This window comes from Scardinius erythrophthalmus, assembly GCF_964197995.2.
Source record: "Scardinius erythrophthalmus genome assembly, chromosome: 16".
In the NCBI taxonomy this organism is placed as follows: Eukaryota; Metazoa; Chordata; class Actinopteri; order Cypriniformes; family Leuciscidae; genus Scardinius; species Scardinius erythrophthalmus.
Genome location: NC_138236.1, coordinates 5,571,121 through 5,582,658, shown reverse-complemented (window position 1 = coordinate 5,582,658; position 11,538 = coordinate 5,571,121). Strand labels below are relative to the sequence as shown.

The 11,538-nt window shown below is 37.7% G+C and overlaps 2 protein-coding genes across 3 annotated transcripts; both read left to right on the top strand.

Moving 5' to 3' along the window:
- Nucleotides 1–2,201: 2,201 nt before the first annotated feature.
- Nucleotides 2,202–8,655, top strand: ubqln4 (ubiquilin 4). 2 transcript variants are annotated; one of them, XM_081388206.1, is made up of 11 exons: nucleotides 2,202–2,384; nucleotides 2,941–3,092; nucleotides 3,217–3,377; nucleotides 4,126–4,388; nucleotides 4,475–4,633; nucleotides 4,764–4,989; nucleotides 5,242–5,381; nucleotides 5,461–5,544; nucleotides 5,642–5,757; nucleotides 6,202–6,424; nucleotides 6,505–8,655. In XM_081388206.1, the coding sequence occupies exons 1-11, from the start codon at nucleotides 2,238–2,240 to the stop codon at nucleotides 6,655–6,657; spliced, it is 1,824 nt and encodes a 607-aa protein (XP_081244332.1). In that variant the 5' UTR covers nucleotides 2,202–2,237; the 3' UTR covers nucleotides 6,658–8,655. The 2 variants fall into 2 exon arrangements, with proteins under 2 accessions (XP_081244332.1, XP_081244333.1); XM_081388207.1 differs by lacking the exon at nucleotides 6,202–6,424 and having other exon boundaries at nucleotides 5,642–5,737; nucleotides 6,573–8,300.
- Nucleotides 8,656–8,942: 287 nt separating this feature from the next.
- Nucleotides 8,943–11,077, top strand: lamtor2 (late endosomal/lysosomal adaptor, MAPK and MTOR activator 2). Its single transcript, XM_081388361.1, has 4 exons — nucleotides 8,943–9,219; nucleotides 9,813–9,975; nucleotides 10,220–10,309; nucleotides 10,407–11,077. Exons 1-4 carry the CDS (start codon nucleotides 9,152–9,154, stop codon nucleotides 10,461–10,463), a joined length of 378 nt encoding a protein of 125 aa, XP_081244487.1. The 5' UTR covers nucleotides 8,943–9,151; the 3' UTR covers nucleotides 10,464–11,077.
- The last annotated feature ends 461 nt before the right edge of the window (nucleotides 11,078–11,538 follow it).

The following is an 11,538-nucleotide window of genomic DNA, read 5'->3' as shown; positions in this document are numbered from 1 at the left end:
GCTGTGATAGCCAGTGCAGCACTGAATAAGTATCATTATGATAATCAATATATAAAAATAAAATAAAAAACAGAATCAGAAATATCATAAACTCAGAAATAATGTAAGATATGGCTTTAATAGACACCAGACGGACTAGGAAACTATAGTGTGAAGAATACACTATTCCAACTATGAACTAATAGGCAAAAGCAAACAAATAAATATATCAATGCTTTCAAAATTTATGAATAAATCGAATTGAATGTCAATAGTTTACTTTTAGAAAAGACATTGTATTAGTCTTACCACACTACAGAGCCAAAAAGGTCCCTGGTAAATTGTATCCAGGCTATAGTAGAACTCAAAGCATGCAAACACAATCCTCTCTGCAACATTGATGACAATAATTATAATTTGCACTATCTATTAAACAAGAGAGCAATATGGCAACCAGTCTTGGGCTTCAGGCTGATATGGCTGATTATGACAGGCATTACATTTTTCAAAACATTTTCAAAATATTTTATTTTAGTCGTATACAATTAACACTTTAAATGGCCACAACCATGGCACGTTTCAGCTGTATTTTGTGTCTGACTCACTCCAAAAGCTGTGTAGATTTCCTTAAGCTTCCCTTTTATACCATGAAACAGAACACACTGCAGAACAGAGAAACCAGAATCTGACACAGTCCGGGACATTTGCTCTTTTGGGTTTGAGGTGATAGTGATGACAGTCATTCCCTCAACCTGAGACACTGTCAGAGACATGATGCAGACGGAGGTGATGGACTTAACCTTCCCACAAGGTAAAGACAAGTTATGTAGGAGGAACAATTAAGGCTCATGCATCAGAAAATAATAATGGCCCAAATGATAGTTACAGTATGTAAATTCATAACTTTTTGTTCCCCCTTCACAAAATAGTTCTAGAACATACATGAATATTAAACAGCATTTTTGCAATTACGTTAAAAAATTAAAGCAATCGCAACTTACAGTAGGTGAATATATTGTATATTGTATGCACTGCAAGGATAGTATTGTTCTGAATATTGTACTGGATGTCTGTAAATTCAGCACTTGCATAGGCCTACTGTAATAATACAGAAATGAAATGAAAAATGAAAAGCATGTTACAGTACACACAAAAGAGTTGTGCAACTGCAAAATCGAAGTTACAGTAATGAGAGATTCACTCTCATCATCACGTCTCAGCATCACGTCTTTGTGTTGGTCCGGCCTGGGGACTTTGTCCTCATCACAGGCAATGTTTTCTCACAGGCAATGTTTTCTCTCAGATCCAGCCTGGACAACACTCCACACCTTGCTCTTTCTCATCCTCCTTGCCCATCACCTCTTCCTCCACTTCATATTGTTTCCATTTATTGTTGGTATCAGCATTCAGTGCATCTGTGCACTCTGAACCGCCTTATTTTGTACAGTTGGTTTGATCCCATCATTAGAAATATGTGTGAACAATTTTGAGTCGTTGTGTGTAAATACTGTGTGTAAGTACTGATAAGTAAATCACAAATGAAGTGGTTCCTTACCTATTGTTAAAGGCAGAATAAAGGCTTGAATTATTATGGATTCAGTAACTTTTTCCTGCCTGTGTTTAGCATTTTGCAACACAATTGCATCACAGTGAAACCCCGAGCCCGGCCAGAAATTGGGTCAAAGACAGAACATGCTTTTTCCACAATATGAAAACGTTATTTCATGTAATGTGAGAATTAAATTATTATGGGGGTCTTCACAATTCTTATTCAAGAATAAAAAGCCAAATACATGACAAGCCTGTGCTTTGACAATTATTAAAAAAAAATACTTTATGAGTCAAACTATCGAGATTTCAAATAACTAGAGATGGAACTTTTTGTACACCACGTACAAACCACTGAAATCGGTTGATAAAAGTAAACGTTAGTTTTGTTTTTATCAAGAAAAACCGCAGCACACCCGTTTACTTGCATTTGTTTACAGCGCAGTCTTGCCCTCAGCAATATGGCGGACGCGTTGACGTATCGCAGCAACGGCGTCTATATATTTATTATGTCTATGCATAGGTGTCTATGCTGCACATAAAACGAGGTGCCTTGATTTCATTTACAGTCTATGCATTCAACGAGTGCAGTAAGTGAAGTCGATGACACGCCACACCACCAGAGGCCGCTGTGGAACAGAAGGCGTTTGGAGCCCTTTTCCCCGATGCTTGTTGGTGCGATGATGTAATGAAGTAAAAGAAGAGTAAAGATGGCGGAGAATAGCGGCACGGATCCTGCCGTGGAGACGAACACTGAAGAAAATGCCGCCGCTAGCGCGACTATCATTAAGGTCACCGTCAAAACACCGAAGGATAAAGAAGAAATAGCCATCGCCGAAGATTCATCTGTCGCACAGGTGATTTTTTTTCGCGATTTCGTGTTGTTTGTGGCACCCGGGCGTTCGTTACACCAGCGGCTAACAGCTTTAGCCGGCGAGCTAACGATTGACGACGAACAGCCAGAGCCGAAAATCTTCGCAGTGGATATTTAAAATGACTTTCACTTTTGTTATTACTTAAATGCGGTTATTCTGAGAATCTCATTCATTGTTGTTTGTGTTTTATAACGCATGTAAAGTGGGGTTTTCTAACTCGCGGTTGTCGTTAAAGAAACGGCCTGCTCATGTAGAAGGTTCTAGTCTGTCATCTTTGGTCGCGCTCTTTCTGTTTTGCTTTGTATTTTTGACTTAAGAATTTTATGGATAGACTAAACAGCGTGTTAAACGACTTTTCATTTAAATGTGGTGCTGTGCTGCAATGTTTGTGTCAGTTTATTTGACTAATTGCTGTTTTATGATGATGTTTACGAGCTTAGGCTTAATAAAAGAGATCGTGATGTTATTCAGAAGTGAGGTTGAATTGATTTGGTTTAATGTATAACATTATAACCCGCATGTTTTGACCTCTTAATAGTTTAAAGAAGAAATCTCCAAAAGATTCAAGGCGAAGCAAGACCAGTTGGTTTTGATTTTTGCTGGTAAGATACTGAAGGATGGAGACACACTCGGTCAGCATGGCATTAAAGACGGACTCACGGTTCACCTGGTCATCAAAACCGCACAAAAGTAAGAGGACCTTCTTTTATAGTCAAAACAGAACCGTTTTTTTCATATGCAAAGCCATATTGTGTTGTAAGTTAATGCCTATGCAGTTTGAGTGTCTCACTTTTGGGGTGTTTTGTGCTTGTAGGACTTCGGGTGGTGGTAGTTCGCAGACCTCTGCTTCTTCTGGCCCTGGACCTTCAGAGGGCAACAACGGTGGAACTGCTACCCCGAGCCCCACGGGCAACCTGGGCACACCCCAGAGCGTTGGGACGTCCCCGACCCCTTCACAGCCAGCCAATATACTAGGTCAATTATGTTTTTAAGTTTGTATTATTGGTCTGTTTTTAATGAAATTCCATAAAATTGGTGTAGTGTTTTGTGTTGTGACTATTTTGTTAACTAATCTGTTAAAAATAGTTTTTGTTAATTGAAATAATTCTGAAATAAAAACAAATATGTATAAAATTTAAACTTAAACTAAAATTTGAAATCTTTCCTTGGTAGATGACAGAAAAAATACTAAAATTACTAAAATGAAATATAAATTCAAGCTAAATACAAATATATATTAAAAAAATGGAAAAAGCACATAAAACAATTCCAAAAAAGCTTACTTTAATTTAAAATCTTAAATTGAAATATAAAATATAAATATAATAAATTAAAATCTTTATTAATACTGTAATGGCATATAAATAATTCATATTTAATGGCATATAAAAAGTACCACTGGTTGCAACATACTAGAGAGAATGTTCTGTATGTTCATGCATAAATACAGGTGAATGCCGTTTTAAATGTTTATATTGGGGATCACCACATTGTCTCTGTTTTCAATGTAGTTCCACAGTGTTTTCTTGCAATGTACATGAGAAGAATTTGTTCAGTTTATTGACTGACTGACTTTTTTTTTTTAACCCACTAATCTAGTTCCTTTCATACAAATAATCGTTTGAAAGACAAATGCTGTGAATCCTAATACAGTTCAATACTAGAAAATCCTGCACTTTTATCTTGCTTTTGTTATACTCTGGCTGTCCTTGTGTGTTTTCAGCTGGGTTTGGTGACCTGTCAGGCCTGTCTAACCTCGGTATGGGATCTGCCAACTTCATGGAGCTTCAGCAGCAGATGCAGCGACAGCTCATGTCTAACCCTGAGATGCTGTCTCAGATCATGGAGAACCCCCTTGTGCAGAGCATGATGTCCAACCCTGACCTGATGAGGCAGATGATCGTAGCTAATCCACAGATGCAGCAACTAATGGAGCGTAACCCAGAGATTTCACACATGCTTAATAACCCAGAGCTCATGAGACAGGTATGTAATTGGTCATTTACTACATCATGGAAATGGACACGTTAATTTAGCTTGATTTGATTTTACAACACTGTTTTTTTTTTAAGACAATGGAGTTGGCACGGAACCCAGCCATGATGCAAGAGATGATGCGTAACCAGGACCGGGCGCTTAGTAACCTAGAGAGTATTCCCGGGGGTTATAATGCTCTTCGGAGGATGTACACAGACATTCAAGAGCCAATGTTTAGCGCTGCACGTGAACAGGTCAGATATATTTATTTTAAAATTAAATTTGTTTATTTATAATAAAAAATAAAAATGGGTTGTCACCTAAAATATTAACTCTAATTTTATTATTAACAGTAAATGTTATATTGCATCATCATTTGAATAGTTTGGAAATAACCCCTTCTCGGCATTGGGTGGAAATGCTGAAAACTCCGGAGTACAGCCCTCCAGGACAGAAAACCGAGAGCCCCTGCCAAATCCCTGGGGTCCCCCTGACACAAACGCCGCCACCACCACCTCTGGGACAGCTACCACCGCTAGCTCCACCACAAGCTCAACCACACCCAGTGTGTCCAACCCTCTGGGCATCGGCTCCTCTAGCCTAGGAAACGGTAATAGCATTTTATGTAAACATTCGACTTTAACTGTAAAGCAAGCTGCATGATTTGTTGTGGAGAAGATGCAAGCAGATAATTTATGTGCACAGTTTTTTGTCAATAAATCAAATTAATAAATTATTTATCCTAGTTCAATACTGCATAAAAGGGTGACATTTACATTGCTGTGTAGAATTACAAAGCATCTCAAATGAATTGATTTCATGTTAAACTTTGTGTGTGTGTGTGTGTGTGGTTCACTGTTAGGCATGTTCAACAGTCCTGGCATGCAAAGCCTAATGCAACAGATCTCTGAGAACCCTCAGCTTATGCAGAACATGCTTTCTGCTCCTTATATGCGCACCATGATGCAGTCCCTGGCTCAGAATCCTGACGTTGCCTCACAGGTAGGTAGCAAGACCATCATTTGGTAGTTCTCAAAGTTTTGTTGTTATGTTCTGGTACTAATATAAAAGCATTTTTCAGGTATTGATGAACAACCCTCTCTTTGCGGGAAATCCACAGCTGCAGGATCAAATGAGACAGCAGCTACCTGTATTTCTGCAGCAGGTGTGTCCAGTTGGGATTGTTGTAGATTGTGTCTTTGGGGATTTGGGTTTCATTTACTTTCATGTGCTAACTGACTTGTTTTCTGACTCACTTACAGATGCAGAACCCAGAAGCCCTTTCTGTCATGACAAATCCTCGAGCCATGCGAGCCCTAATGCAGATCCAGGAAGGACTGCAAACCCTTCAAACCGAAGCCCCTGGTCTCATGCCCAGGTGCAGTTTTGATTTGTCAACCACCATAAAAAAAAAAAAAAAAAAAACATGAAACATGCAGGGCAAATGTAAAATACTATTTTGATATGATAATCCAAATGAATCCCTGAATTGGATTTTTAAATTCATATGTTTAATTGGATAGTTTGAAGTATTTTATATTTCCAGCAAAATCTTTTTTTTTAATTATATTGCTTAGCGCTAGTATTACATTCTCTACAGAGTGAGAGACCTTAGAGAACACATCCTCTTTCTACTAGTTATTTCCCTCTTGGCTTTGTCACCAAGTAAATGCAGCTTCCTCTAGATTACAGCACACGTTTGCCTATTAGGCAAGTTTGTGGTGTTCCATTTATGTAAATAATTAGTTGTCAGATCCAACAATTAAACAAGCAGTATGTCCATATCTGCTCTTTCCCAATTAAATGTCTTGTCTCTTTGTAGTCTGGTGCCTGGTGGGATGCCTGCGGGGATGCCTGCTGGGATGCCTACTGGGATTCCTACTGGGATCCCTGCTGCCCCACTGCCCACAGGTGTGAATGTGACTCCTGAGAATCCTCCGCCCTCAGGCCAGGGCCCCACCCCCACCCCCGCTGCTGGAGCTAATCCCGCCCAGCAGCAGCTCATGCAACAGATGTTACAGATGTTTGCTGGAGGGAGTGCAACGGTACTCTTGTTTCTTTGTTGTTACTGTTAATTACACTTCTTTAGAGTGGCTGGTTGTACTCACTTTATTTTGCTTTGCAGACTCAGACTCCAGAAGTGCGTTTCCAGCAACAGCTGGAGCAGCTGAGTGCCATGGGCTTCATCAACAGGGAGGCCAACCTGCAGGCCCTCATTGCCACCGGGGGGGACATCAATGCCGCCATCGAAAGACTGCTCGGCTCCCAGCCTTCTTAATTCCATCAGCTGAGAGTGTGCGAAGGGAGACAAGAAGTCCTTCATAGTCCTTCATCACATAAAATCTGACAAGCCCTACATAGACAGAATTCCAATTACTCCAATCTTGTTTTTTATTTCCTTTTTTTTTGTTTTGTTTTGTTTTTTTGCTTCGATCTGTTGATCTCTGAATCAAAGCAGAGAGGTTTCAAATTTGTTTCCTTGAACAAAAAAAAAAACCAAACCAGAATCGCTGTGGAATGACGTCACACTAATCCCTCATCACTAGTAAGATGGGACAAAGCTTACATTTGCTGAACCAAGTTTAAGTTACCATTCCTTACAATTAGAACATGCTCACCTGAGGCACTACTCGGTGGTTAGGAGAATAAAATCCATCCGCTTGAATTCTGAGGCCGGAGAGATTCTTGTCTTCTGTGAGAATGCTTGGTTTCCTTAATTTCTCTATTTCTTCTAATTCATGCCTGATCAAACCAGTATTTATTGCAGAAATGTAGAGCTTACCCTTTACTCCCTTTCCACCTTCCTCGGTTGACGTTGATTTGAGCGTTCCTTGACATTTGATGTGTTAATCAAAATCTAATAGACATGAACATGTTGGAGCACTATAACACCTTGACTCTGATTGCTTACACTTCAGCTATTTTAGAAAAAAGGAATGAATTTTGGAGATGAGATTTGGAAAGATGTTCAGTCATCTCTTTAGTCGTTTGCCTTTGTGAGGAGTGTACCTCAATTGACCGTAAAGGCTTGTCATATGGGTAAGGCTGTAACAAAGCATCAATAAAATATTTCTCAGCTTAACAAGCAGTGGCGAACGCAGAAACCATTTGTTTTGACCATATCTTTATGCTTTGACATAGGAGTATTCTAGTGCCTGGAACACACTTGTATTGTATACTGGAAACATCATCCTCAAGTTGCTCTGGCAAATCAAAAACTGGTTACAGCATGATAGTGATGCTAGCTTCTCTCAGTACTAACCAACAGCTATATATACTAACAGAGATTTGATGTGAATTAAAATGTTCAACTTTTTTTGCTGCACATCCATAATCCACTTTTTATTATACTTGAATTACAATACAGAAGCATACATTACATTAATTGAGGTTTGTATTTCCTTTAAGCCAACATCTGATTTTGTCTTAAGTCCAATGTGAGTCACTCTTTGCAATGCTTTTTGAAATGGTTTACAGATAACGGTTTAAGGATTGCATGATCGTGTTCTCTTATAACCACAATGTTTTTAATTCATTACAGGTATTGTCAAATTAGGGGAGGTCACACAAAAGTCATTTGTTCATCTTGATACATTGTACATGCATTTATTTCTGCTATCACAAAGCTTTAAGCATTAAGATTGCTCCTTAAATAACATTGGTAATGTACTTTGGCACACAATATGATTGAGAAGTTGGCCTGATATGGGTATGATAAGTTCTAAGATTTACCATATAAAAGTTATGGTGAACCTTACGGTGAATTCAGATTCTGTTATGCTCAGCTGTACAAATTGTTTTTTGTGGGTGCAGTTACTATAAAAATGATTTTTAAAAGATTATTTAAAAATTATGGAAGTTCATTGGTCAAAGTCTCGAAACCATGCACTCTTAAAAATAAAGGTGTGAAGAACATTTTAATAATCTAACATACCTGTTTCCCCACAATAAATAACATTTAGTGCATTGGAAAGGTTCTATGGGTGTTAAAGGTTCTCTATAGAAGCCAAATAAAGAACCTTTATATTTAATAATGTGCATGTAAATTATAAACAGGTTGTGACTTATTGGGGCGAGCTTGTTGCAACAAACCTTTGAAGTTAAGAAGTTCCTAATATTACCCTCACAGTTTTAATCAATGGCTGTACTTGTTGCTGCTTCCCCAAAGGAAGTAAAGACAAAAGGTCGGGAGGTGTCTAAAGTATTTATTGTATTTACATGCAAGTATAACATCGATAAAATAAAATAGATAAGCGGTCAAAACACGCTATATAGTGAAGAAAGCGCATTTGCTTGGAAGCCAAAGTAGCACTATACTTCAGTGAATCCTTCTCAGACCGATAAAATTAAAAAAGTACTGATATTATTTGTGATTTTATAACACGTATGCATCGCCAATATACAAGAAAACGTTTTAATAAAAGTTTTAAAGTATTGACTAGAATAAAATGACTAGAAATCCCCTTAAAATAACCTTTAAAAAGAACACTGATTTTGCGGTTTCCTTTATTTCAATGCCCCGAAAACATGTAAACAAATCATCCGTGTTTTGTTCAGGTTTCTAGTGTTTTTTTCTCTCTCTCTCCAAGTGATCTTTGGTCTAGGCCACGGCTTTGTAGTTCCTAGGCACTACCATGACACTACATTTCCCATGAACCATCAGCGCGGAAGGAAGAAGTCAGCTGATCTTCTTGTTGTGCTCCTGGAAGTTATTGCTAATCTCGCGTACATTTTAAACGTTTATTAGTATCTTTCCTCTTTTCATTTAAATTATGTTGCGTCCTAAAGCATTAACACAAGTACTCAGTCAAGCAAACACCAGTGGCGTTCAAAGCACACTGTAAGTATATGAAATTCAATCTTTGCTCATATCAGCAGCTTTAGCTGGCAGATAACTGTTACACTGGTATGAAACAATGATGTACATTCAAAACATGTTCAATTAAGGTATTTTGTGTCCTTGGGTTTTGTTGGGTAATGTTGTCTTGCATGTTAAATCAATAACAAATGTCATATTCGTGCAGTAGCTCCAAACGTGATTGGAGACTTGAGTAATACTTAAAAATATCGGAATGTCTTTGTAATAGATTATTAAATATTAAATCAAATTACATTTATTTAAAACATTGTGTGTGTGTGTGTGTGTGTGTGTGTGTGTGTGTGTGTGTGTGTGTAGAGAGAGAGAGAGAGAGAGGAAGCACGCACTTAAGCAAATCATGTATAAAAAACACGTTTTTTGTTTAACTGTGAACTCAAGGAGAACTGACTGACATACATCCACAAAAAAACACCCAAACAACAGTTATTTAAAAAGTCACTGAGCAAAAATGATGAATAATGATGACAAATTTTGGTTGCTGATGTCTTTATATGAGTATATTTACGAGTCAAAGTCATATAACATGAAGTGTTTTGTGGTGTGTTTTACTTTAGGTTATTGAACAACGAAGGCTCCCTGTTGGCGTATTCTGGATATGGAGACACCGATGCAAGAGTCACTGCAGCTATTGCCAGCAACATCTGGGCGGCTTACGACAAAAACGGACACCAGGCCTTTAATGAGGACAAACTGAAATTCATTCTGATGGATTGTATGGTAGGAATGAAATTGTTCAGTTGGGTTATAGTAAATGATTGTGAATGCTGATCTTTGAGATGTGCAATAACATATGCATTATACAAGATATGCACTTTAGGCTGCTTTAGGCCATTGCTAAATACATGGGTTATAATCTGTTTTTAGAAATGAAACCTTACCAGAAATAATGTGATGAACTAGGTGTTTATTTTTCTACCATCACTTTTCTTTATAATGCGCTGTATTTTCTCTGTCATCACAGGAGGGAAGGGTGGCCATTACACGTGTTGCAAACTTGTTGCTTTGCATGTATGCCAAGGAGACAGTCGGATTTGGGATGCTTAAAGCTAAGGTGAGATTTGGTGTTCATGAACTCTCGATTACTAAGGCTCAAGTTTACGTTTTATGTTTTTTCTTAAACAATCATAAATGTTTTTTTATGTTCACAGGCTGAGGCTTTAGTGCAGTACCTTGAGGAACCACTAACACAAGTGGCAGCGTCGTAGGATGTACTTTTGATGTGTGGATTTGAGTACAAGATCTTGGCCTTTATACAATAATATCTATGGCTTTATTTATTTCCATACTCAAGTTGATTGCTGTATCAAATTATGTGGCGGTTAAACACAAAATAAGTATTTGCATAAACATGAATTAATACATTTGAACTGCATTTCTCTTTTTTATTTTCCTTTTTGTTTTTTTATTTATGTCTCTGGACTTTTAACAGTCAGTGATCAGGCTGTGTCTTATGGAAACTTGCTTCTGCCACAGAATAAAAACATAATTAAGGTAATTGCGATTTTGTTTTTTGTTTTTTTTCTGACTTTTTTTCTCAGAATTGCAGATTTATATCACGCAATTGCGAGTTAATAACTCAATTTTAAGAAGAAAGTCAGAATTGTGAGAGAAAAACTCACAATTGCAAAGGGGAAAAAAGTAAAGGCATTTTTCTAAAAAAAAATTCCTCTCTGAATTTCTCCAAATAAATCACAACTGCGATTTATAAAGTCTGAATTGTAAGATATAAAGTCGCAATTACCTTTTTTATTCTGTGGCTAAAACAAGCTTCCATAGTGTTGCATGTGTCAACAATAAAAAATAAATACATTTTTTGTTACATGTTGTTGTTTTGCCTTATTTAAAGCACTTTTTTATGTCTGAAATAATATTAATTGATACAAAAACTTACAGAATCAGGAATGTTTTATATGTATTTTATTCCTCTGCACATTGTATGTTGCAATGTGTCTAAAGATAAAAAATCATTGTTAAATCAGTTTGTTTCAAGCAATGACAATGTAAATCAAAATATGTACCACGGGAGGGGCTCTTCCATGGCAAATGTCTTCCTGATCTTGGGAGAGACTGCTTAAAAGAAATCGATTGGTTGTGGATGGTGTGTATGTCGTCTTTTCATTGGCTGAGCAGGTGCACTATTGCACCCAGTTTCATGTGACTGCACCTGTTCTCGCCTTACCTGTTTGACCTGACTTGAGCGCAACTAAAGCCACGCCCACCTTCCCCAGGTACGGCACATCTCATAGCGGAACTGCTAAATAACAGAGCTAGTTCCTTGTA

Coding starts and splice junctions, on each gene's coding strand:
- lamtor2 (XM_081388361.1), top strand. CDS start 9,152: ATGTTGCGTCCTAAAGCATTAACACAAGTACTCAGTCAAGCAAACACC. Junction 9,976..10,219: donor TCATTCTGATGGATTGTATG/GTAGGAATGAAA, acceptor CTGTCATCACAG/GAGGGAAGGGTGGCCATTAC. Junction 10,310..10,406: donor TTGGGATGCTTAAAGCTAAG/GTGAGATTTGGT, acceptor TTATGTTCACAG/GCTGAGGCTTTAGTGCAGTA.
- ubqln4 (XM_081388206.1), top strand. CDS start 2,238: ATGGCGGAGAATAGCGGCACGGATCCTGCCGTGGAGACGAACACTGAA. Junction 4,990..5,241: donor CTCCTCTAGCCTAGGAAACG/GTAATAGCATTT, acceptor GTTCACTGTTAG/GCATGTTCAACAGTCCTGGC. Junction 6,425..6,504: donor TTGCTGGAGGGAGTGCAACG/GTACTCTTGTTT, acceptor TTTGCTTTGCAG/ACTCAGACTCCAGAAGTGCG.